The 27,622-nt window shown below is 39.8% G+C and overlaps 1 protein-coding gene and 1 long non-coding RNA gene across 3 annotated transcripts in view; one reads left to right on the top strand and one right to left on the bottom strand.

The window, feature by feature from the left end:
* LOC309626862 overlaps nucleotides 1-27,622 on the bottom strand; it is an 844,624-nt gene that overhangs the window by 633,963 nt on the left and 183,039 nt on the right. The window lies entirely within an intron of this gene.
* ALDH1A2 (aldehyde dehydrogenase 1 family member A2) overlaps nucleotides 291-27,622 on the top strand; it is a 101,254-nt gene continuing 73,922 nt past the window's right edge. Inside the window, exons 1-2 of one of the 2 annotated variants that reach the window (XM_082387891.1) lie at nucleotides 291-4,732; nucleotides 5,504-5,702. In XM_082387891.1, the coding sequence (XP_082244017.1) occupies nucleotides 5,586-5,702 (117 nt within the window). In that variant the 5' untranslated portion in view covers nucleotides 291-4,732; nucleotides 5,504-5,585. Of the gene's footprint in view, nucleotides 4,733-5,503; nucleotides 5,703-5,807; nucleotides 6,056-27,622 lie in introns of those variants that run through there. The other variant, XM_082387892.1, reaches the window with a different exon arrangement.

Raw genomic sequence — 27,622 nt, 5'->3', positions numbered from 1 at the left:
AAAGACCCTCTGGGTAAATGACTGTGTAAGGGCAGAAAGAGTTGGGAAAGAAGTTTATATTTAAGAACGGGAGAGTCTTAAAGTGAGTAGTAGTAATGGTTAAGAGTTAGTTATGTGTAGACATGAAGAATTTTTAAAGTAAAAAGAAAAATGCAAACTAAGGAACACAAAAGAAATACAGAAGAGCAAACTTAACTTAGTTACATGTCAACCACTTATCTGGGTGAGGAAAAAAATAAATTCTGGGGCTTGCCTGTTAGTAACTCTTCCTCACTCACGATGATAAAAATAGTTGTTTCCAACCTGAGACACACCCATGTGGCTTGCTCTGGGATATTACCTTCTCTTAACTATAATGTGAAAGGGACTCTAGGGTTCTAAGTTCTGCACCTTTTATGGTAAATTTGGCTAATGAACCCTATCATTCTTTTCTTAAAAGTCACAAAGTCTTTTAATGAAAGTCCCTCTCCTAAACTAACTGCAGTGTAAAATTTGTCTGGATCTTGAAGGTTTTTTTTTTCCTCTAAAGTAATTCAGACTAAAACTGTAACATCTAACAAAGACTTATCAGTATTAGACAAGTACATTGAATCCAAGCTGTTGCTTTTTAAATGACAATATTCACTTGCACATACATACCATCAACTGCAGAGGGAGCTAATGCCTTTTTCCTCAGGCTCATCAGAAAAGGCTGCAGAGCTGGGATTTTAATTTCTCCCTACGCCTGTTAAGCGTGATTATTGATAATGTACTGAGCTCATCTCTGCACCCAAAATTAAGCCTCTAAAACATATATGAGGTGGAACTGGGCTTTACAACAAAGAGGAATCTAGTTTCCACTTTTAAAATAGTCTCCTGAGGCTCTCAAAAGGTGGAGGATATATTTTAAAAGGAAAGAATTGTGTTTTGTAACAAAACATGATTTTTGGAGTCATGACCAATTAGGAATCTACTCCCTGCAACCGTAAATACTCTTTTTCATAGAATATAGTGACCAGAGGCCACATTGGGCATGGGGACTTAATATGTAGAGAATTTGTATGGTTAATAAATGCCACAATCTCAGCCTCTTTTCTTCTAGCTATTGGAAGGAAAAGAATAATTAAGTGAGCATTTAGATCCCAATAAAAAGTTAACATTCACATTAAATTAAAAATATAAGTGAATTTATTTTATAGAAGTTTTCATAATGGGTCGAAAATACTTCGTTAAGCATTTCTGGATAAAAATATGTAAAGCTCTTATACGCTTTTGTTAATATATTAAATACCATTTCTCTATAAATATACCTTACATTAAGCTTTCCTGTTAGAGTTTTCAGGAAACATTTCAAATAAAGTAGCCAGGCGTATCCCATTTGAGATGAATGAGATCATTAGGAAACACTTATATCTGAAATAAGCACTGAGATCATTCTGCATACAACCCAAGGGCCCTAATTTTTAAAATATTTCAAACACCATGCCTCTTTCAAATCATTAGACTTAGAGACATTTAAGGAACTGATTCAATTAGCTCAGAAGAAGGAAATGCTATAATGTGTGATTTATTTTTGCAGATAAATTAAAATGCAAGTGTATCTGTTAGAAAAGGTAGGCTGTCATCGTGGTTAGTGACGGGAACAGGAAGGCAATTAAGCAGGGCCACCTGAGGCTGAAATAGCCCCTAAACACGAAAGATTGAAGTTCAAGCTGGACGTTCAGTTATTGTCAAAACCAAAAGTGTTCCTTCATTGGAAGGAATCTTTGTGCTCTACTTAGTTTCCCTCATTGACTTCTAAAACATGTTTCTCAGTTTAACAAATACTTTTCCCCTTTAACTGTAATCTGAAGAGAAGCCTAAATTGCTATGGTTTCATACCTGAAGTCAAGCTTCACATAAAGCTGATGCCTGAAAATTACAACTTTGCAATTCTACTATTTAGGTGAGGAAATATGAAGCAAGAATTTATTTTTCTCCCTACAACCCCAGGATATTGGCTCCACCAGGCCTAATAAAATGTTTTCACAAGGAAATAAATAGAGCATGTTGTAGCTTATGTTCCCTTGTGCAGGGGGTTTTAAACAAATGTATCCTAAAAAATAGATAATTACAAGTGGGGGAGGGTGAGAGAAGGAAACATTATAAGGGTGGACAAAAAATATGTTTCTTAGCCAAATTAGGGAAAAGACTGAAATTCAAAATGTTAGAAACCTGAAGATAAAGACTGCTACTTCAACCATTGTTGAAATCTATGGAAGAAATGAGAGGACAACAAAACAAGATGATAAAAGAAAGAGAAGAGGAAAGAAGAAGAATGTGAGAAGAGATTTTAAGGCAGCTTTGAAAGTAACAGAATAAATTCTACTAATAGAAACCAAGAAGACTGAAGTAGTTATAATTCACTATTCTTTTCTGCTAAATCTTGTCCCTCATCTTGAATTAAAGAGTTTGGACAAAAAAAATGGCCACAATCATGAGCTGAAGATAGGGTGAAAAGAGAATGATCATGCAAAGAAAAAAAATGTTAGAAATCTATGAACAGAAGAGTTTATAGTAAAAGATGGGGAAAAGTGAAACAAAACTTAAGATCAGGAAGAGAAAATGTCCCTCAATCAGAGAGCTTAGGAAAGTTACCTTCATTTATGGTTGAAGTAGTCAGCGGAAATGGAAAGGTTTAGGAGAAGAAATGTTTTGGAAATGTTTAGGAGAAGAAGCCAAGAGATCCTCACTTTCTTGCCTGAACAAGAAGGGAATCTCTTTATTACTCTTCCTCACTGTGTAAAAAACGATAATAATTCTATCATCCTATTCCTTCCAGCCATGGTGATGGAACTGGAGTTAGCACACCAGAGGTAGGTCAAGGGTGAACACCCCTGTCTTATACTTTGTGGAGAATATAAATCAATGGTTTCTGGTTTGTGATAGTCTTTCTTTTTTTTTTAATTTTTTTTAAACTTTATTCTATAAATTTATTTATTTATGGCTGCGTTGGGTCTTCGTTGCTGTGCACAGGCTTTCTCTAGTTGTGGTGAATGGGGGCTGCTCTTTGTTGCAGTGCGTGGGCTTCTCATTGCGGTGGCTTCTCTTGCTGTGGAGCACAGGCTCTAGGCACATGGGCTTCAGTAGTTGTGGCACACAGGCTCAGTAGTTGTGGCTCATGGGCTTAGTGGCTGTGCGGTATGTGGGATCTTCCTGGACCAGGGCTCGAACCCGTGTCCCCTGCATTGGCAGGCGGATTCTTAACCACTGTGCCACCAGGGAAGTCCCTATGATAGTCTTTCTTGACAATATTCATTTATCAGTTTAATTTATACAGGTTTCCCTTTGCTCTTCCTCAGAATCTTTTGATGACTTGTCCTTCTCAGTGCCTCAAGAAAAAAGGCCCTTACAACCTTGAGTCAACTGCCTTGCCAGCCTCATCTGCTGCTCCCCCAGCACCACTGATGTCCCGTAAAAAGCATTCTCACATCTCCGCACCTTTGCTCTTGTGGGCTCTTCTTCCTATACTGCCCTTCTCTCCCTTGTTGAAGCCTGACCTTTCTTTTAAGGCCTAGCTCAAAGGTCAGCGTCCCCAGAGAGCTGGCCTCTTCCTGGATGGGGCACCCAGATCATGTTGTTGATGCTCTTTTGTAACTTTTCACCACAACCTCTCATAGTCAGTGATCTCCCTCTCTATGGGGAAGGGCTTAAGCTCACTAACGTCCAGGGCTGTCCATCTTGTTTGTAAACAAGTCTAGCACCTTGCCTTGCATTGGAAGGTGCAAACATGTTTGTAGAATTGTTCCACAAGCATCACTGATTTCCCTTGCTATAGACTTCTCCCTCTCCTCAACTAACCTTACTTTTTATCTCTCAGTTGTATCTCTAACCCTATAAGGTTTTCATCTATTTCATGAGCATATACTGTTATTATTAAGGCATAATTTTTGGCCATAGAGATCCCCTGTGAATTGAAATCTTGTAACTGCCTAAGCTAAGGTTCCTAGTTTCTCAAAAAAAACAAAACAAAACAAAAACCCAATTCACTCTGGTAACCTTGTGTAGATACTCTGGGTTCTGAGAGGCTGGAAGTTATTTCTTTAGACTTAATACTAAAATGAAATATTTAGGTCTATTTCTACTGTTGTTTAGTATCCAAGCACTGAGCATAGGGCAGTTTTAGTTACTGAAAGTATCTAAGGCAAGATCTTTTCTGGCTGACACTTAACATCCAAAGAATCAGTAGGCCTTAACATCCAAAGAATCAGTAGGCCTCCGCCAGGCTTACATTGAGAGTGAGGAAGGGAAGTGACCTATAAAGGTCTTTTTATCTGGACCCCAGATTTAGCCCACGGAGCCCAAAGCCCATTCTGACATGGGGTGTCTGTGTTCTTGACGTAGACCTACATGCTGACCTCTAGCGTCCCACAAACTAGAAGATCTGTTGGAGCTACAGAAACGTTTAAATTAGGGGGGTATAGGTATGGGAGCTCAACCCCAAAGGGGCAATTAAGTGAGAAGCCCAGTGTCTGGCGGGATGATAGCTGTTAGCGTGAAGAACAACAGAAAAGCAAAACTGGTGTATCCTTGTGTGTTTGGAGGCGAGGAGAGTACGGGCTGGAAAGAGGGATGCGAGAAAGACCAGAGGCGTCAATGCAACTTGCAACTCCCCGGAGCGTACCAGGACCAAGGCTCCATCCTCCCAGCGCAGCCCAGACCGCCCGGGGTGGTCCCGGCCAGCAGAGGGCAGCAGCTGGGCGGGAGAGTCCTGGTGAGGGCCGCGCGGCGTCGACCGGCTCGCGGGGATACTCATTTTGAGTGTGGGGCGAGAGACTCGCGCCCATCACTACTCGTCCCCTACCCTGTGGCCACGGCGCGCTTCGGGCCGCGTTTCGGGAAGTGCGTGTGCGCGGGGACTGGGGTCGCTGCGGAGGGCCGGGCGCACATGCCCGGGGAAGGAGAGCGGAGGGCGTCCCGTGGGTCCCTGGGAGAGAAGTGGAGACGGGCTTCCGCGGGCGCCGAGCGGTAGGGGATCTCCGCGTCCGCTGCAGCGTCGCTCGCCCCATCCTCTGCCGGGTCCCCTCAGCGCCCCGGGCTTCTCCCGCCGACACCGCGCCCCGCTCTCGGGGCCGCGTCAGCACCGGGCCGCTCGGGTCCCCCGCCAGCCCCCGCTCCGCTTCCGGGTCCACGACCCGCGCCCCATATCCGCCAAGGTGTGCCTTCCGCTGACACTGTCCCGGCCGGAGCGAGGCCAGTCCAGCCAGCTGAGCCCCGCGCGGCCGCGGCGCAGGTTTGGTCTCCCGCCGTCGAGGACTGCGGCGGCCGCTTGGGCGTGGGCCGGTCCCCGCGGCCAGGGGGCACAGGGGTACGGCAGGCGCACTTGACCGTGGGCCCCGAGCGTCCGAGCCGCGCTGCGCCGGCGGCGGGCTTTATGTAAATCGGGGCTGAGCCGGGGCGTCCTAGGTAGGATGGACCAGCCCCCCGCGCCTCGGCCCTCACGTCCAATAAGAAGAGCCCCAGCTTGACACCTGCCTATATACAGGCGAGCGCGCCCCCGGCTAGCGGACCGAGCGCAAAGCCCGCACAGCCCACGCCGCGGGCGAGCGAGACCTCGTCCCGCCTTCATGACTTCCAGTAAGATCGAGATGCCCGGCGAGGTGAAGGCCGACCCCGCCGCTCTCATGGCGTCCCTGCACCTCCTACCGTCGCCCACGCCCAACCTCGAGATCAAGTACACCAAGGTAAGGCGCCGAGAGGGCCTGCCGTCCACGGAGACTTTCTAGAACCTTCCTTCCTCTCCATGGTCTGTTAGGGGGAGAGGGTGGCGAGACGGGGTCTGGGGCCCGGGTCTCCCGGGCCAGCCTGTCGTCCCCGCGCAGCAGAGGGACAACACCCCGTCCTCGGCGTTGGGGCTTCTGAAGTCCTGCCGGGATCTTGGGACGCGTCGGGGACTCGCCCCAGCCTGCCGCGCGGCGCTGAGGGTCGCCGTCAACGGCTCCTTCCCAAACCGCATTTGCCGCTGCCTTCTGGTCGAATTCTCAGCGTCCCGACTGCTGCGGGGAAGGCGTCGGCACCGCTTCCACTCCTCAAAGGGGTAAGAAGGGTTCCCCGCCAGGTCGGCCACGCAGCCTGGCCGTCTCTTCTCGGCCGTGCACCTTCAGGGGCCGCAGGGCTGCTGGCCCCGCTCGGGTCCTCGGCAGTCCGCACGGTGCGCCGCGAGCGGCTTTCGCGTAGGATCGTCCGGCACGCAGCGCTCTGGCCGCCTTTGCAGATTTCATGGAAACCTGGCTGCTGAGTACAGTAGATCCGATGTCAGCATTTCATTCGAATTCTGTAGGCAGTGGCAGTTTTCCTGGAAAACTTGAGAAGTCTTCAAATTCGTGCAAATTAATGGGTTCGCTTTTGAACTGAAAAAAAAAAATTACTTTTTATAACGAACTCTGACATCTCGGGTTGGCCAAGCAGGAATTTTTTTGTTGCACCACAACATAAAAAGGAAATGAGTTCGCTACCTTAATGTAAATAGAATTTACTTCCCACAAATTCGACATGGAAAAAAATGCATTGATTACACACACGGTGGGGGGGGGGAGGTTATGTTATGGCATTGGGGTGGGAGAGAGAGAGAAATAGATGCAATTTAAAATAATGTTTCCTGGAGTTCCTTTTACAGTTGTCCTGTTTGATTTTCTATTCCTTTTAGTTGATTTCTACTACAGACATCGCCCAATCAACTTAAACGCATACTGCACACACACAATACGGTTAAAGTTGTTTTCCATCATGCTTATTACGAGATAAACTAAATTTTGTCCAGAAGTAAATAGTTTGGTTTTGGCTTAAGGGTTGAAAGAGAAATTTATAAAAAATCCATCAGAATATTGAAATCTTACCTGCTAAGTTTTAGGATAAAAATCAGGGTGACTTGTGTTTTGAATGCCAACTTAGATGGATTTAATGTACCTGTTAGCTTTTTAGATGGTGTGACAAATTTTTGAAAGCCATTTTAAGGAGAGGTCGTTAATGGTTACAAGCATTTAGGCGTTGTTTGCATAACAATGGTGCCAATGTGTGGCAATTCTCCGGGTTTAGGAACAAGCAGGGAAAGCATGCAGCAAAAGAGTTTTGTTTTATGAGGGTCCCTAACCTCTTCAGGCTCTCTTTAAAGGTCTTAGGATGCAAGAGCTATGCTGGAGAGAGGACTTCAGATTTGGGAGGGTTCGATTTTAGTCTTACTTTGGATTGGATTTTCCTCACAGCCCCTGGAAAGGAGTTTTAAGTATCTAGGAATTTAATTTTGAAACTCTTCCAGTTCTCTTTTTCTCTGACAACCCTCACTCTCTTTTTTTGTCTTGTTCTCCCCCAGTAGGAAAGACAACTGATTTATAGCTAATTGAAGCCTTTAATGTGGAGTCTTTTAGCTCAGGGGAGACTTTTATCCAGTATCCACTTTCCCACTTATTACAAAGAAAAACAATCAAAAATGAAATAATGGATTGTAACTTGATTCTTTAATTTGTGGGGAGGAGGCACCTTATTTTAGGCTTGGCAAACAACCCTCATAAACACTGAGTATTACCAATCTAAAGGCAAGCTCTTTTCACAAAACCTTGTAAAATCAGGTATCTGCGAACATTCCCAGCAGCTTTCCTCCTCAGCTCTTTAGAGAGACTTCTGAATTTTCTGAGAGAAGCGGCATGGGCAAGCAGCATCTTTAACATGAAGAGCAGAAGCTGCTCTTTTGGTAGCCGAGGGTAATGGGTAATGATTTTTTTTTTACTTAAAAGGAAAGTAAGATTAATGGAGAGTTTTAAAAAATTCACTTATGATCAGGAAATTATATTAGTGAGTTTAAGCACAAGAATGAACAAGGTACGGTAGACAGTCCTTTAGAACAGTGATACCACATTCATTAGGATTTTTTTAAAGGGTAATAGCTAAAATATTATTATGCTAGCATGATTGTTGAATAACATGTAGGAAAGAAATACAATATTTGTGTCAGAAAATGGTACAAGACAAATATAGATGGATCCTTAATAATTTTTGTCTTGTTAAACAAAAACTCTTCAGTGAAGGATATATAATGACAGGACTTTAAAATATGACTTGAGGACCAGTATAAAGTCACTACTTTTATATAAGTGGTGATATTTTGAGTATTTCAAGTAGCATGCATTCAGAAAACTTTGCACTTGTGATGTTGTATTTTTCTGTATTTTTTCACCGTTTTCTTTCTTCTTCTAAAAGTATTTTACATTTTTTATAAAAGGGAAATAGGGGAGATCATACGAAATAAAAGTTACTGCTATTGTCTGTCCAGTGAAAATGCTCCAAAATTAAAGTTCAATCCCCAAGAACGCTGAAAGGGCTGAACTCGTGGTTTTTGTATTGACTCTCGGGCAATTGCATTTAGTTTTTCAAATAAGCCTTCCTCTCTGAAGTTCCAACACCCATTTAGAACTGATCATCAATAGCAATACCATTTTTTGGAATATGTCTATTTTTATTTTCCTAATACAGCAAGCTAGACCCCAAGTTTTAAAAGTGATTCTTTTTTTAAGGAATATGTTTAAACAAAACAAAACAAAAAACTACAGACTGCGTTAGTCAAGAAAGACTGATAACTCCACCAACATCAAGTAGCGAGGGGACCACTTTGGGGCCGGGAGAATGTGCACTCTCTTCCTTGTGTCCTAAGGAGACTGCTTAACAGCTAGCATAAGAGTGTTATTGTTTTTAGCTGTGCTTTTATGAATTAAAGATTTTCTGAGTTGTTCCTGTTTTATCAGTCTGGTTTTAAAATTTTTGTATATCTGAATATATTATAGGAGTACACACATTATAAAATCAAGGCTTGCTCTTTGCTGACTGCCCCTAACTGCAGGGGCGATCTCTTCCAGATTCCCAGAAGATCTTTGAAAACTTTCCGACTTTATCCCACCCCTACCTTCTCTATTGTCTCTATCATCTTTTCTGACTCTACTAGTCCCTCCTCCCCACCCCCCCACTATACACACATGCATTGTGCTGTCTCTCTGTTGATCACTTTTCAGTGGGAGTTTATGCCCATAACTAACACTAACATAAAGGGTTTTGTTTTCCTCTAGCATTTGATACTGTGAGGAGCTAAGACATAGGGAAGAAGGGGGTTATGGAGAACTGACCCACTGAACTAGAAGAGAAAAAAATAAAAGGCAATTAACTGAAAATTAGAGCTAATGTGCATTGGGTAACTACTATTTATTCTTTTATTTATTCATTTAACAACCTTTTATTGAACACCTACTGTTTTCTGGGATCAATTTCAATTCAGTTCAAAGGATTTTTAAGTGGCATCTTCCTAACAACAGTGCTTTTCATTAAGCTGGTTGGGCTGAGGAAGCATGGACCTCCTAGGAGCTTAAGGTCTTTTTAGAAAGATGGAATGCCAAAATTTGGTTATCAGTATGGCAGTAGTTCAGTTGATCAATGTAATAATAACAATAATGATAATACTTATAATGCCACTTACATCGTGTATGGGACCTAATGACTTACCTAGCACTTTCATACATATCTTATTTGATCCTTGCAAAAAACCTTTTGAAGGAGACAGAGTAGGAAAAAGTAGGAATAATTGATAAAGAAGACCTTGGCCTTGACTTATAAAAAATTGATAAGAGCTTTCCTCACCATACACTTTGCTTTTCCTAACAGTCACATACTTTTTTTTTTTGAGAGAAAGAGTTTTAAATTTTTATTTTTGTATATTGCTTCTGTTGCAAACATGGAGAGAATATGAACTGGTCTACTTCTTTTAAGAAGGAGCTACGTTTTGTGACTTCTGATTCCCTGACTTTAAATTACTATATTTGCTATTTCTATGAGTTAGTGGGGGGGGGGGGGTTAGGTCTGAGGCAAGATTCTTGCCTATCCCAGGGATTATTTCTTAAAAGATGGTACAGGTTTGGTTACTTCCAAAGCTCTAATCAAGATTGTCTGCTTGATCATGAGTTGTTAATCATATTTCGCGTTTAATGGGGACCTCAGGTTTTCAAAACTATACTTTTTCATAATTGGACAGCTTTTTGATGTTTGTATCATCTCCATTTAACCCAGGGAAGCTAAACAACTTCATTGCAGGACTTGAATTAGATAACTTTTCGGGGGTCCTGCCTGATGCCTTCTACTATACAGGCAGGAATCATGTGGAATCATCATTTGCTGAGGTGCTTTTGTCCTTTATTTCTATAAAATGAGGAATTATAGTTTCTCTATGTAAGGGTAGAAGATTCTCTGAGGAGCGCGTTCTGTGAGGTCTGATTTCCTTGCAGCCTGGCTTAAGAGAAGCCAGGCGTGCGTAAGTTCTCTGCTGCATTAGACGATGATTAGCGTGATGATCAAACCATGACCAAAACAAAAACATCTCAAATATCAACATAGTTCTGTCTCAAGTCTTTCTCAGTTGGATAATGAAATACAAATACTAATGTCTATTTTTATCTTTTTAGTTATCTTAGTGACAGCTTGTAGGGGTCAGCAAACTACAGACTGTTTGATTTTGTAAATAAAGCTTTATTGGAACACAGCCACACCAATTCACTTACATATTGTCTGTAGCTGTTACTACAGTGGCAGAGTCAGGTAGTTACAACAGGACTGTATGACCCACATTTCAGAAAAAGTTTATAAGCCCTTGACTTACTTAGAAAAAAGAAAAGCTCTGAATAAAAATAGGCCTTTGTTCAAATCTAGGTCAGATTTGTACTTATTAGCTATGTGCACAGTTAACATTTATTCACCACACAATGCCAGGTATGGTGCCAGATTCTGGAGATGCAATAGTAAGCAAGGTATGGACAGTGCCTCCTCTCAGGGAGTTTCTTCACTGAGTATCAATTTCTACATCTGTCAAAATTAAGGTAATAGTACCTACCTTACATGATGGTTATTGTCAGGACTAGGCGAGCAGGTGTGTGAAAGTAAGTGGCATATAATGATAATCAGCTAAGGGCTAGATCCATTTCATTTTTGGGAAGTGATGAATACATTTGTTGTTTCAAATTAATGGATGCCCATTTTAAGAAAGATCAGAAATGTATGATCAGTAAAGTTTTCTGAAACAGGCCATTGTTTACAATTTTAATTAAGTATAAGAGTTTAATATTCTGGGTAGCTGTGGAATCCTTATATGTTTACACTGGATTTTCATCAAATGGGATCCCTTGGAGGTTTCCCTACCAAGGACTTCTCTTTACTAAAAAGTTACTAAAACAATTTCTCAGCCAGTATTTTACTAATCAAATTAGATGTCTGACACTTGTGCCAAAATTCTGCATCCATATGCCTCAGTATACCCAGTTGGCAGGGCCTAAATGTCAGATGGCAAAGAGTCGTTTCTGGTATTTTAAGTAGTTTGAAGAAAGATCTTGCCAAGTCATTGGTGCAAAAATCTGGGAAGTATGGCAGCACAGGAGGACATTCTCAGAAGATACCTTTTGGAAATGGGAAGGTATCTTAGTTTATGTAATTTAAAATTGAAGAGTCTTTCAGTGGTCCTGATTGCCCAATCTGGGGGCACTTCACCCTCCAAAAAGTAGAAGTACCCACATAGTGACCATTTTGAAAGTCCTCCTAGCATTTCTTTAATTTCTTTGTTTGCTGTGACAGGTAATTTCAAAGCCAGTCATTTCCCCTCAAACAGCAAACCAATGCAGAGAAATGATTGCCATAGTGTCACCTTGGTTAATTTTTAATTGCCTTTTCAGACATGTCTTTGAGCTTTATTCCATTTTACCTTTCAGATATATGAGATAACCCAAATTGGGAATTTCTTATCTCTGGCATTTCTCTATTGCTAGTCTGTCTACTTCTAAGATGATGGAGTTATGTGTAAATTGTTTCCCTTCAAAATCTTAATGAGTTTATTTACAGTAAGTCTCTGTTTTGTCACATGATTTGAAAACACTTCCAGCCTTTGAAAATTCCAGTTGGAATAATAATTGAGTGCTTTCACCATCTAGACTTTTGCCAGGCTCTCAACAAAACTTCCCTGGGGCTAAACGTGCGGGTTTATTGACTTCTGTAGAATGTGGTTAAAAATTAGAATGTCTGTGAGTGAACATTCTAATTTTTATTATAGAAGGAAACTTTCCTTTTACTGCAGTTCAGCTCTGTTACCTCCAGAAGTCGATACCTGCTCTATTTCCTTTCCTTACCACAATCTGACCTTTGGAGAGCCAAAGTAGCAGTTTCTTTATTCCTAGATCTCTGGAAAGATAAAACCTATTGTCCAGTTGAAACTGGAAACACCTTATTTAGACAGAATTTAGGATATCATGGGTACCAAAACACTTTCCAATATTGATTATAAACTATAGGGGAAAAATTCAAAATAATTAAAGATTATATTTTTATACATTTTCTTATACATAATTTTAATTTGTCTAGCCTGTCTTCGGATTTCAAGTCCAATGACTCTTAGAATATTTTGCCCTGGGTCATTTCTAGGGATTTCTAAGAGATTAAGCTGAGTCAGAAAATGGTATAAGTTGTATGGCTCTTCCCTCAGTAAGGATGGAGCCTACCTCTAGGTAAGTGGATCTACCAAGGTAGTGTGAATTTAGTAAACCCACTAACAGGCAGAAATCACCTATTTCCCTCCTCCTCCAACCCCCACCATTGACACACACCAAATATATGGACTGAGGTGTGTGTAATGATGTAGGGTTTAGGTTGAAGGAAGAGGGGAAATAAGAAGACCTTGCCTGGGAAGATAAAATGATGAAATGTCTCTACAGATCTGCAGAGGATAACTTAAAGTCTTATTTCCCCAGGTGTGAAAATTGGACTCTCACTGAATCCTTTTTGGGAGGAAATCAGGAAATAGTGTCAGACTGATTGGTTGAACATGAAACCAGTGAATTCTGCCTTATCTATATTTTAGAGTCTGATAACTAGCATACCAATATAACTTGATTTTCACAGGGAAGGTTATCTAATTGTATTATCTCGGGGTTATTTTTATCTTTAACTGCAGTCAGAGCTACCCTTTTGCTCCCCTGAATTTATTTGCTTGTTTCTTCATCTGATGTTTATTAGAGCCTCTTGTGTACAAAGCATTGTTAATCACTGTCTGGCACAAAAAGATATATAGATGTGTACCCTGTCCTGAAGAGGGAGGCTGGAGAGGATTCCTATTTGGGTGTGGGATGAGAACATGCACACAGATAACTATGGTGCATGATAGAAGATGCTAAATTCTTGACATGAATGCACTTAAAGCACCATGATGATTCAGAAGGTAAAGAGATGTTTCAGCCTCAGCACAGCAACAGCACATTGTATTGTTAGACATACTTGAGAGGAAATCAAATATTTCAATCATACAGCAGAGTATAGACAATATAACAAGCGTGCATACATATACCCAGATGTTTGTTCTTAACTGCCCTATTTGCTTCTAATCTTTTTAAGGAAGTACACTGACGCTTCCCCTATGAACTTCTCCCATTCCCCTCTCTCCTCTCCTTCCTTTCTCAGAGGTATTTAGCATTTATCTTTCCCATTGGTGTACGTATTCATACATGTATATGCATTCATAAATGATACATGTTATTGTCTCGCATGCTAAACCTTTTAATATAAATGGTACCATTTATATCTTGGCTAACTAATTCAGTACTATGCTTCATCCTGTTAGTTTAGAGAATTTAAATTATTCCTTAGCACCAGGCTTGAAAATAACATTACTTTGTTTTTTGTTTTTTATTAATTAATTAATTTATTTTTGGCTGTGTTGGGTCTTCGTTTCTGTGCAAGGGCTTTTTCTAGTTGCAGCAAGCGGGGGCCACTCTTCATTGCGGTGCGCGGGCCTCTCACTATCGCGGCCTCTCTTGTTGCGGAGCACAGGCTCCAGACGCGCAGGCTCAGTAGTTGTGGCTCACGGGCCTAGTTGCTCCGTGGCAAGTGGGATCTTCCCAGACCAGGGCTTGAACCCGTGTCCCCTGCATTAGCAGGCAGACTCTCAACCACTGCGCCACCAGGGAAGCCCTACTTTGTTTTTTGTTAATATTTGAACTCCTTGTGTTTTAAACTCAAAGCTGGTGTTATACATTCACCTTCGTATTTGGATTTCGTAAGTTATTTGATCTGTGCATGTGTGCCTCTAATTCTAAAGAACCTACCGAAGAATGAAATTCTCCAACCTTAAAACTGAATCTAGCCCTTCTGTGGATGTTACTTATGTAATACCTAACAGATGAACATATTCTCTGAAAGCCCTTGTTACTTGTTTGCACTACTACTAAAATGTGCAATTTTTGCCTTGTATTATATTTTTCTACGTAATCTTCTACTCCTAAACTGTACTAGATTATAAACTTTCATTCATGTTGGTATTTTGGAAGCATCTAGTTCAGTGCCTTACAGTGTAAATGCTTAGGGCATATTTGTTGAATGAATACTTGTTATATTTTATCATTAATAGCTACTAATAGCAATGAATTATCTTTTTATTAATACTTCATTAATATATTATCCTTTCATTATTAATGCTACGGTTTCCAAAGTACTTTTCACATATGATTGCTTTTAATAATTGTGGCAGTCCTATTATGTGAATATTATATTAATATCCCCATTTTATAAGTGATACAATTAAGCATATTAAAGTTAATTAATTTTTCCAGGATCAATAGCTACAGGTGACAATTCCAAGACTCAAATAATCCTTTTCCTTCCCTCCTCCTAACAGTAAGAACAAGCACAAAAACCACAACAAAGACAAAAAATTTTGGATTATTAGCCTAAAGCTCTGCTAAATGTCTTACAGGATAATCCCAAACCCAGTTCTCTGACTACAAATCCCAACCTTAAGTCCAGTTGGTATTGTTATAGCTATCACTAGCAACAATTTCAACCTGACATAAAGATGAGAGTGTGTGACAAACAAAAAATAAAAGTTGATATAATCAACACTTTAGGTATAAATCACCTGGGTAGGTGTGATTCTTTAGGCTATGGGAAAGAACTGTATTTTTGGATTGTCACTGGTTGGGTAGTCACACATGGCCCTTAATAACACCTGCTTGTTTGTTTTTTCAGTCAAAAAGTGCTTTTCTTTGGTATGGTTATTCAGATTCACTTGGGAGAGAGGATTAATGAGACTGCTGAAAGCGAATATATTTCATAGTCTTTCAAATCTTCCTCTCTCCCCATAGGCCATCATTCTGTGTTATTTGACTATAAATTGTGTGGGAGAGGCACTTGCCAGAAAGAGTTGGGTGGATATGTTCTATCTTGCCTTTATGAGCAACCATTTCTCACTAAGGCTTAACTACTGTTAGATCCATCTATTACATGTAACCTCAGCAGGGATGCAGAATAGAGAAACAGTGGTCCGCAGGAATTCATGCAATAACCAAACTTTAACAGAGTTGCAGTGACAGAGGGTGGTGGTGATTGGGATGCACAATTAATGTTTCATTGTAAATGGCTCAAAAATCCTGTCTAAAGAAACTACTGTCAAGTTATTGCCTTTAAGCCAGATTTTATAGTCTCCCAATTTCTGTCTTCACTTTTAGAGAGAACACATTTCTCTTTCTCCTCTACTTCCCAGTCAGACATCCCTTCTTCTCACCTTTTCCATCTCCTTTTAAATTTTTACGCACTTGTGCTTCTCTTCTCCTTCCCTAAGCATTTCTCTCAGACAGGCCCTTGATGACCCTCATTCCTTGGTTAGACTCATTTACCTGTTTTCATAAAGTGGTTAGCTGTGCCTGGGAACCTTTGTAGTCAGCTCTTCCAGCTGTTGGCCCGAATGGTCCCTAGGGAGACCAGAAGCAATGAACCTGGAATAACCACATTTGACTCCTGTGAGCCCTCTTGAGAATTTAGTAATTACTTAATGGATTGAATTGGTGACATATACTATTCCAGATAACAGCCTAGGTTGCATTAAATTAACCTTCACAAATGGGTATTTATTGGGTACTCTTAAAAGACTACATGTGTTGGCTGTAATTGCTCTTCCATGTTTCTCCACGCTGATAGGTATTTGTACCGAGTGAAAAATTTCTCAGATTAAAGCCTGGGTGGTAGTTGTAGCCATTTAGTGATGTGTGTCATTGTGTTCAGCACACTGAGCATAAATCCTGTCTTGTAAACAGCAGGGAGACTAATGAGGTTTGCCCACATTCTGGTATCATTACCAGGAATTCCAACAGAGAAAAAGAGAAGAAAGAAAGAAAAGAAGTTCTTTTTGGAGTGATTTTTGGAACTCCTGATGATCCAAATTAAGGAGAGAGATGATTGCTCAACATTAAGTATAGTCACGTATGTATAAATATGAGTACATAAACTACATTTAGCTAAAACAGAAACCAAACATTCTGCTTTTATGAACACTGGCAAAGTCAGTGACTTAGTTCTACAGAGAGCTAATGAAGGGCTTATTTATGAGTGTCTTTAATTGTGAGGGTGTAGTGGGACGGCTATTGAAATAACGCAGCTGTTAACATGATAGCACACTTTTTGCTTTCTCAGAACTCCTTATCATTACAGGCAACTAAAATTTCACATTATTTTTTGTCTTACAATTTTTGGAGTGATTCTGCTATTATTTTTATAGTCACAAATGACTTCTGAACAAACCAACTGTCTTGTGAGAAATCTTTCAAATGTGTTTTTTTAGGTTTATCTAAGATCTTTATTATTACTGCTAAATAACTTGTGTGTTTGATAATGTCACATCAAGGGATTCAATTATTGCTTAATGCCTGGTCTACTTATCTTCCTGGATTCAAATTTTCATGAAAGCTGGTATCATCGCACCTTTGGCACAAAGTGTGGTCCGCACATTTTTGTGTTTGAATAAATGAGTAAATGGATGAATACTAGAAAATAATATTGTCTGATCCATTTGCAGAGTTACTAATAGACAGAATGCTGGGACTAGAAAGTGAATTCCAGGGTAAAGTGTTTTGAAATAAATAGCTTTCTCTTTTTAAAGAAAGTGCATGCATATTCTCTCTCTGTCTCTCTCAAGGAAAACTCCCTTCCTCCACTCCCACTTACCCCTTCCTTTGAAATAGAAGCCCTCGGGGTACATTGTAGAGTTGTGAGCAAGACAGTGGACTGTGCATTAGAAGACCTGTGTTCTGGTCCCAGCTCTGCCAGGGATGTATGCTCATTTAGCAGTTCCTTGTACATGTAGGCACACGATAAATAGTCACTGAATTAATGAATGAACAAATTACTCGATCGCTTATTTGGTACTTCCTCGTACGCTAGGCTCTCAGGATATGAAAATGCTTTGTGATATTGGGTAACTTACTTAAATTCCTTAGACATCACTTTTATTACTTATAAAGTGATAGGACGGAACGAGTTGCTTATTTACTAACCCACCTAGTACTTATAGAAATGACTGGATTAGAAGAGTTGTAAGATTTCTTTATCCCACCCTGACTCTGCAGAACTCTTTAATTTCCTGGGTCCCAACCTGGGATTATGAGATCAGAAGGACAATACCAAACTTGTTTGTATATCTAGTTACAGTCTTTCTGGGACCCAAAATTTTCACTCAGAACAGTGTTTTTTAAAAATATTTTACCAAGGATGTCCTTATAATTACCAAAAAGTAGCCCACAGAAATCTCTGTTAATGATTCTCCTTATATAAATGAGTGATTAGCAGTGTCATAAAGATCCACTGGAAATAAAAATTTTTGTGTTCACTGAACACTTAGAGTACTAGAAATTAGAGCAGTGACTTCCAAGAGAATTCCTCCTTTAAGTCTTAGAGAACATTGATTTTAATACTTGGTAATAGTGGTAGAAAGAAAAGGTTTGTTGGCACTTTTCCTCCAAACCATTTTGGCAGCTTCTTTGTCAACCTAAGCTCATGAAAACCACGGTGGGTCGGGTAAACTCTGTGGAGAGGGAACTTGTCAGAAGCTACGGCTTTTCACTTGAGTCTAATAGAGACTTAGCACTTTGCAGGTCAGTGCCACTGCTATTTGTCTCTGACCCAAGAGATCTGGAGTTCTTCACATCAAAACCACATCTTGCTGAGCAGAGATCAAACGTAGGAAGGTAAGGATTCTGCCAGTGATTTATCATGCCAAGGAGAGTGATCAGGCCATATGGGGCTGCTGCAAATGAAGTTGACATTCCGGCAGTTTCTCTTATAAGTCTCACATGTAGTTATGGCTAGTTTTTCTTGTAGAGGAATTCCGGGTCAAGTGGCAGCTTTCAGTGGCATTTCTTAGCAAGCCTTACCTCCAACATGAGGTTTACTTCAAAATCACGTCCTAGCAAGATTTTTTCTTATGGTTTATGTAAATAGCAAAAAGGGATTTCTTAACCAAATATCTCAAGGTTAATTTGATCTTTTCATTTGATGTCTCCTATTTTTCCCTTTTCTGGGAAGGTAACTATTAAAAAACAAAAGAAAAAAGAAAAAGAAGAAAGAAAGGAAAAGAAAAATTAAGGTGATTTGAGGTCTACAAAAAAACACTTTCTTCCTAAATATTAGATGTGACTTTAAGGTAATGAAATTGACTCTATAAGCTATGCTTAATTTGGCTCATTAGTTCATCACATTTTATTAACTCAGGGCTTTAGGAATGAATGACTACGAATATTACAATCCAATTCCTGGGGTAAGGAAGGTATCACGTGGACCTTTCTGTATATTTGTAATGGCCAAGAGCAAAGAGGAAGGATTTAATTATTTAAGTACAAAATAGGTATAATTATGTTTGAAAGTATTTGCTAACATTTAAGTCAAGGACAAAAATTTTAATTTTAATTGAAAGAAAAAAATTCAATAATCCCTCTGTTCTTTTAACTATTTATATCAACAGATATATGAAAATAGTTGTGCAACATAAAATTCAGCTTGTTGTTTGTTTACTGTCACAAGGAAATGTTTAGTCTCCTGTGGAGAAATCACTCATTTATTGGTTCAAAGGCCTCTTCAACCTTAGGATATGCACTGGGGTGTTTCAGCCCCTCTTTGCACAGGATATTTGCTTTGTAACATCAATGAAAGATGATATTGGCCTTTAAATGTAGTAGTTCATGACATTAACTTCTAATTCAACTGAAGATATCAGTTGTCCCTTTTGTGTTTTACTTTTTCTTAATGAGAAAAATTACTATAAATGGAATGGGCTTTGGTAGTTAGAACTGGGTCTCATCCAGTAGTCAAAATTCACTTGATTTCCTGAGGTGTCAGTATATCTGTTTATTAACTGGGAATTATTATTCTGACTGATAAAGTACTTCAAATCTGCAGGAAGCAAGTTTAAATATAGTAATAAAATGGACTTTCTCCCAGTTTTCATCCTTGGCATCCTTGGAGCGTGTACAACATCCACAAAAACCTGGTAGGGTTGCCAGGTAAAATATAGGGTGCCTAGTTAAATTTGAATTTTAGGTAAATAATGAATACTTTTTAAATATAAGTATGCCCCGTGATTTGCCAGTGATTTAGGACATACTTATTCTGAAATTTAATTAGTTGTTTTTCTGAAATTCATATTTAACTGGGCATCCTATATTCTTACTTGCTAAAACTGGCAACCCTAAACTGTTACACACATGGTTTGTGATTTTTATCTGTGACCAGCAAATAAACATCATTTTAATGGAAAATAAATTGGCAATAAAATCAAAGACCAAAGGAATCCTTTAAAATTATTGCACTTGAATAATGAAAAGGAGTGTCGTAGAAAGATTTTTTTTTTAACCCTAGCAGTACTAGTAAATAAATAGGGCAACTAGGCCCATTGTAAGACAGCTTAATCTCCTAAATGAATTGCCCCAACCTTTTAATTCAAAATCATACAAACAAAAACATTGAGATAAGCTGGGTGCTTTTTCAAATGGGGACCCCTGTGGCTTTGAAAATAAACACTTCAGTCTCCTCCCCACCACCAACGCCCACACCCACACTCACTAGCCTTTCTGATGTCTTCCATTTGCAAATGAACAGGCTGAATTCTGAGAGAGACAGAAGACTAATTAAACCTAGGAAAGATAGGCAAAGGAACATTTGTTTCCAAGCAGAAGTCAAAAAGACATCAAGTCACATTCTGCTTTCTCAGGACCGACAGGAGGGCCTTAAAGTCCTTCCTGAAGTTCGCTCTTCTCCAAGGGTATTTCCCACACCACTGCTCAGACCCTCTCAGGGCCAGGCTACAGTAGTGTGTTTGAACTGACCCGCATTAGTCTGTCTTCATGGCCGAATCAGGCAAGGGTCACAATCAGAAATTCTGAGAGACTAGTCGGAGTGTGGGATGACCTTCACCATCTTTACCTTCTTCTCTCATCCTTTTGCCCTATGTGTCTCTCATGGTTTGGCAAAGGGGTCTTACTGGCAATAGAGAGAAGAATAAATGAACAAATAAACACAGAACAAGGAGTGTCTAGCTTTTTAAGAGCACTAATAAATTGCCTTGAATTGATGGTTTACATTCAGAATCAGAATCAGTTAAGAGTTTGAGTGCACACTATACCAGACTTTTCAGTAATCCAATACTTTAATCCTTACAACCACTGGATGAGGTGATTTTCTTATTTTAGAGTTGAGAAAATTGAGCCACAGAAAGATTAAATGACACACCTAAGTCACACCGTTTAGTAATCTTTATACATGTAGAAATTTGATCCATAAAGAAATAGTTTGAGAGCAATGGGGAGGCAGAATTTGATCTTAGGACACCTAAGAAGACCAAAAAGACCTCCATGAGTGTCAACATAGGTGCTAGTCAAACCTGGTGATATGACTGAGGCTGGGAAAATCAGACAGTTTAGGTCTGTGGTAGAGATACCCTGCCATAACCCTTGGGATCCTGAATCACTAGGTCTGCCCTAATCTGTGTCACAGGTTCTTGGAATTACCCTCAGAGCCCTTTAATCTAGGTAATCCTAGCTGCCTCATTCTGGGAAAGAAGGCAGCCCCCTACCCCCCATACTTCGCCTCCTAGTTCAGTTGGATGGAGCCTCGTCCCCTGAAGGCTGGCCAAACTGAACTGTCCTCTGGGGGATCGTTTGTCTCTGTACTCTCATCAGTGTCCTTTCACTTTCAGAAACAGACCTTGAGGTTAGATGGATATGTGAGAAGCTGGGTGGATCTTGGCTACCTAACTGCTAATATCCTAACTTATTTCTGTTTACAGCGTTAACATAATTTGTGTAATCATGGCATGTTAGTGTAATATGTTGGGCATACAGCATTTATTTTAAAATACTCTGGCACAATCAATTTAGATTAATATTTTAAAGCTATTTTAAAACGTTGCCTCTAGTTTCTCATTTCTTTGACTTTGTGCTATTTACATACTTTCAAAGTCTAGTTTGCAGTCTTTTCTGTTGAAGGCTTTTTCTTTCTCCTGCCTTTCAGCCTAAGACTCAGGATAAGTGGGATTCAAGGCATACAATATTGAGTCTATTATTTAAAACTGTTAATTGATTAAAATTAAGATTGATAAACTAGTCCTTGTCAAAGCAGGCTTTGTAAAACCATGCTTTTTGCCAGGAAACAATTACACCTATTGAACAAAGGCCATGTCTCGATAATATCAAAACATTGACTTTAAAGCGAAAAATGCAATCAGTCATCTAGGTGTTTTCCTATACAATGCCATTTGGGTGTTTTTTCACTTTTTAGCCAGATGTTTTGGCGTGAAGCAAAGCGAAGAATGGAAGGCAACAGGACCACTTTTGCTCTCACTACCTAGATATTTCAATAGGAAGCTTCTCCTCTCACCCCATAAGTGATCTGGACATTTGCTTCTTTGTTTTATTTTATATAGGTGTCCTCTTAATTAGAAGTAAAATAAGGTGGGGATTTTTGTTCATTAAAGTTAAAAATACCTTTATTGCCTTTGATTATAATATTTAAAGGCTACCAGCTTTGCAAGGTAGCATACTGAGGTGATCATCAATATAATTTTTTATAACAGTAGGAATTTAATTTTATATAGTTAAAGGATAGTGCTGTCTGTACTTTGTTGTCCGTAAATCTCTTTATAAAGTACATCAGCAGAAACAATGGAACAATCATGTAAAAGGAGATAACTAAGGTATGACAAGTCCTCAAACTACTTCTTTCCACTCTTAATTAAAAGTAATTGAACTTTTTCCTATAAATAGATCAGTCTGGTTATTGATTTGCTGTCTGGTACTCTCCTTTGATGAACCAAAAGCAGTTTAGCGGCAAACCGAGTAAAATTCAACTCGCCAAGGCATAATCTACTGCAGGATTTAATACAAATCATTTGAAGCATTTACTATTAAAAAAACAAAACATTTTATTACTGAAATAAAACATGGCAGCTTTATGTCAAAGATTCATTGAGGATAGGAAGTTATTTACACCTAACTCCTATTAATGCCTGCTGCTTTGAGAACTCCTCAGGGGTTTAGATTCTCCAGTTAGAAAATTCATGGCAGCCTCTCTGTACTGTCACGGCCACTTTGCTGTGGGCTGGCAGTGTGGTAAGCCTGATTTGTCCTTGACTGTCTTCCTGCTGCAGAAGTGGCCAAGTGATGTGGCTTGGCTTGCGTGGCTAAGCTTCACTGTTTTGAATCTTTATCCAAGTAACTGCTGAGATTTATAAAACAAATTAAAGCAATTTTTAGAAGAATCAAATTCCTGTTGACAGCCAGTCTGAATTCCTTATCCCACCTTTGCTTCTTTCCCCAGTAACATGATTTATTAAATCTTTTGAAAACTGTCTGCATGTTAAGTGCTGTGTTAGAATGTGGGGGGAATCCAAATGATGCCGGGAGACCTTTCTTCAAGGAACTTAGAAAAGGCAGAAACTTACATTTTAGCCAGCAAAGCCTTAGGCACATTCACATTTTATCTCACCTAATTGTACAATAGCCCTGCAAGGAACAGGCCTTATTTCTGCTTTTATAGAAAAGGAAACAAAGCTCAAAGAATTTCAAAGTCTATTTTAGATGGCTCAGGATTACACAAGTGGTAAAAGGCAGACTGATTTTAAATGGAGATCTTTCAACTCTAGTACTTCCATTCTAGTTTGTTCTATAAGGAAGATAAAGAAGTACATGCAAGATTAATCACCTCAGTGCTCAATGAATTTCCTACTTTGTTTTACATACATAGACATGACCCTCATGACATCTTACCATTACTGTTGAATAATTAAGCAACTTCAGTCTCTCTAGTTGTCTTGGGGAGAACAGACTTGCATGTTACTTTGTTATCCTGGTGGTGTGTTTTGAAAAAAATTGTATAAACCAACCCAGTCATCTTGAATTGGCTTTCAAAAAGCCTGCCTTTATCATCTTTACTGTTTAAAGCCAGGGACACAACCATATGTTTCATTCATACTTCAGGCCACCTCTCTGGGATGCTATGAGATGTCTGTTCCTTTCAGGTTCGGGAAGGGACACTTCTGTTTGGCAGAAGGCATGTGGAGTATTGTCCTTGTTAGAGTTCTTAAAAGCATTCCACCAGGAAGGGAATAAAATTTGTGAGATGGGGAAATAGATGACATTTCCTGACCAGGTTCTCAGAATTCTAGGATGCTATGAAGTAATTACAGAAGGAAATTGTACTCACAGGTTTTTTCCAAATGCCTGTGTGGTATGTCCCTAATTAACTGCCATTATGAATTTTAATTTTAATTCCCTTAGCTGGGTGAGGTAACTGAGAGCCAGGTAGCTGTGATCGTTTCATAAAGACTGGCATTTGATGCCTGTTTTGATAACTAGATTCTTCAGAGAAAGGAACATATGAAAAAGGAAGCACTTTGATGCAGTGAATTTGTAACCAGCTCCTAAATCAGGCAAGGTTGGCCATTCCCTTTTTCTTCCGCGCATCCAAAACCAACCCTTCTGTGGAAGGTCGTTAGGATAGGGATTGGTTCTGAAGTCCCCTTCCTGGACCCTCAAATATAGCCCTGTGGTTGTAAGAGCACAAAACTTTTCTTTAATAAGCCTAGGAAAATAATTTTCTCTCTGAAGACGACAATAGTGTGGCTGCTGTCCTCTGGCAGAAGTTCCTGCTTCTGCATGTGAGGAGAATGCAGAAAATGTCCCAGGACCTCACCTCTGAGTGGAATCCACTAGGAATGTAAATCACCACTGTTTCCATAACACATTTTGCCTTCAAGAAAGAAAATGAAAAAGTATTTTGCTGTCACCCGTGTTGATTGTGCTGAAGGAAAAAAGGACTCAAACAAAATTCCTTGTGCTGAATAATTTTAAGGAGACATTGTGAAAGAGGTGCTCATATTTCCTGGTCGACCATCAAATCTTCTTTCTAAAGAAACATCAACAAAATTTAAATTTAGAAAAAGCCCTGGGATGGGAATCAGGATATTGGGTTCCAGTCCCTATTCAGCCACTAATGGGCTGTATGACCATGGGCAAGTCATTGGACTTCTTTTGACAAGTTTATTTATATAACACTTTCCTTCTGCATAGATTGTATCTAAAGCCCTTTCCAGCTCTTTGAATCTGTCTCTTCTTGATTAAAGCAGCCTTTACTATATTTAGACCAAGAAAAAAGATATTCATTCATTAGTGCATTTAAAAATAGTACTTTAATAAGGCTTAGCTGTTAAAGTATGAGCTTGGCATGCTGCATAGTTTCACAATAAGAAACTAAAACCAATTTTGCGGGAGGTGAGCTGTTTCCAGTTGTTCTTGGTGATCACTTTGCATAAGTTTAAACATGTTTGTTCTAGGACTTTTTTCCACCTAAATTTCACTTTTTTCAAATGGTATCTTTCTAGCACATTAGTTGTGTGTTCAAGTATATGACATAATTGGAAAAGGAGGCAGTAACTTTTGAACCTGGAGGATGGAGTAGGCTATGGGCATGGAGATATATGATTCAAGTAGTTATGAAACATCAACCTGCACTTAGAAAAGGAACAAAACAAATCTACAGTGTCACAGGACCTCTGATAAACTCTCTTGTTGAGCGCCCACTGGTGGTCACGTGTGTTCTATACCCAGTACCTCAGACAGGCAGAGTATTAGAACTAGGAAGTCCTTAGAGATGGCATCTTCCATTCAATTGGTAGTAGCTTTCTAAAGTGCCATGTTGAAAAGTATTCAAGAGTTTAACTGGGAAGTGTCATGATCAATTATCAAAGTCTGTCAAGGGACTGGACAGAGGATTTGTATCACAGGTGCCATCGATGAGCCTGTCTTCAGTTGCCAAGTCTGGTATTGTCATAGATGGAAGAGGGACGGTGGGAGACTTGCCGAACATTTAGTGTGAAACCAAGACCGGAGCACAAGCACTTCACCTCCTCCTCCTCCTTTCGCTGTGGAAGAAAATAGAACTGTTAAAGTGGTATCCTCTTTTTTTTTTTTTTTTTGGCTGTGTTGAGTCTTCGTATCTGTGCGAGGGCTTTCTCTAGTTGTGGCAAGCGGGGACCAATCTTCATCACGGTGTACGGGCCTCTCACTATCGCGGCCTCTCTTGTTGCGGAGCACAGGCTCCAGACACGCAGTCTCAGTAGTTGTGGCTCACGGGCCCAGTTGCTCCGTGGCATGTGGGATCTTCTCAGACCAGGGCTCGAACCCGTGTGCCCTGCACTGGCAGGCGGATTCTCAACCACTGCGCCACCAGGGAAGCCCTAAAGTGGTATCCTCTTATAAATAAACCCCCAGGCATAATCAGTCTAAATAATGAGCTATAAAATGGCCAAACTACATAATTGGTAGTGGTCAAAGGAGGACCACTGCCGTGCCCCAGTTCCTTTACATAGCTGAGCTTCCACTTCCTCGCCTATGATGTGGAAATGATGACAGTGCCTATCTCATGTGGTAATTTTGAGGATTAAATGAGTTAATACATGTAAAGTGTCTGGAACAGTGCCTGGAACATAGTAAGCACTCACATGTTAACTTTCATCATTATTCTCTTGATCCATTTGGTTTTCAGTTCTGACTTTATAGTAAAGTTCCTAATTATGTTCTTTCTACTGCCTTTGGCCTAACTGAACACAGATCTTTAACTTACTGTTATAGTTCAGCAGAGAAGAGGGGGGAACACCAGTAATGTTAAGAGGAATGAAAAAGCTCTGTACTTCACTTCGGGAGACCTAGGTTCACATTTTTGCCCTGTAAGTTATTTGCAGTATAAATTTGGACTTGTAACATAAATCTTAGTTTACTCATCTGGAAGGAAAATACCTACATCACAGATTTGTTATATAGATTAAGTGAAATAGTGAAAATGCTCAGTAAATGGTGGGTACCTAATAATGTTAATAATCAGAATTATTTTTTGAATGTGTATTATCCATATACTTCGGGTTAAAACAAATTTGGTCTTCATGGTATAGTTGGGCCTGTGTAGGTGTGCTCTGTTAGCACAGGTCTTGGAGAAGGACTTACTTATCAAACAGTTCTGTTTTTTCAACTGTGGGTTCAGAGATCTGGTGCTTTCTTTGATGAAGCCCAAGTCCTCTCCTCAGAAGGATGTTCTCTTGGCTTCTATCAGGCAGGTGTGGTTCTTTGGTTGGATTTCTCCGAGGCACACAAATTACTTGTCTAGTGTTTTATAAAATTAGAATATAAAATCTATTATCCTTAAAGCATATTCATAGTAGGTATTCAGTAATACTTTTGAATGTTGTTACCATGTCATACCATTGGAGCTGTTCCTGTGTTGGTCTTCCCCCACTACAGTGCTGAACACTTATTTCAAGGGCAGGGGCTGACCCTATTTATTTTTGTATCCCCGGTGCCTAGCATAGTGCCTACCATATAGTGATTGTGAATAACAGAAAAATTAATAACTTTAAGGGAGACAGGACAAAGACACTCCCCTTCACACATGACTGTCCTTTTTCTTCTTTTCCCTCTCTTTTCAGCTCCTCCCTTCCTCCCAATAACTAGTGTCATGAGTCATTTACTAGCCTTAATTCACCTTTTTAGAAGATAATATTTCTTTCATTTCCCCTTTTCACAAAAATGAAAGGTGACATGTCTTCATATAAAGAAATGGCCTCGGCCAATTCTGGAAAAACTCTTGTGGTTAATCAGTTACTTTTAATTTAAATATGTATGTTTAATGCTGTATTACATTGTAAACTCCCAGGCTGATTTATGGTCTCAGTCTGCCTTAATTAACATCGATTCTAGGGGAATAGTAAATGGGAATGGCCTTCACAATTGAGGCTGAACAATGAACTCTCTGGGTGTTGTCCAATTTGTAACATGATTTACATGGAAGCCAGCCCTTCCTTTCCTGGGGTTATCCCTTTTTCATCTAGTGTTTAGGACGGGTTATATATAATCCATAGATAGGAACATTTGCTGTCAAATACTTTTGCTGATTTAGAGCTAGGCCACAAAATGGTCACTATTAATAAAGAAGGAGAAAAAAACCTAATCTGAGGCTTTGCAGGGATTCCAGGTTCTTGCTATGTGTCATCGCTTGTCCAGTCTGTGGCATTTTTATGAAGTGGCCATAATGAAAGTCAGATTAAACGCACAGGATATATACATTTAATCAACAGCCATTGGAGTCTGTGGTGCTGGAACAGTTATAAGAGCCCCATGAATGCAAATTTATTGCAAAAGAATCCAAGGGGTGGGGAATGAATGTCTGCTGAATGGTACTACCTGACACGGGACACCAAAAAACTTTCCAGAGTGAGTGATTTAAGTGTAAG

The sequence above is a fragment of the Balaenoptera borealis genome (genome assembly GCF_965194805.1).
Source record: "Balaenoptera borealis genome assembly, chromosome: 3".
Classification (NCBI taxonomy): Eukaryota; Metazoa; Chordata; class Mammalia; order Artiodactyla; family Balaenopteridae; genus Balaenoptera; species Balaenoptera borealis.
The sequence above is the reverse complement of the archived record's forward strand: the minus strand, read 5'-3'. Positions and strand labels throughout refer to the sequence as shown.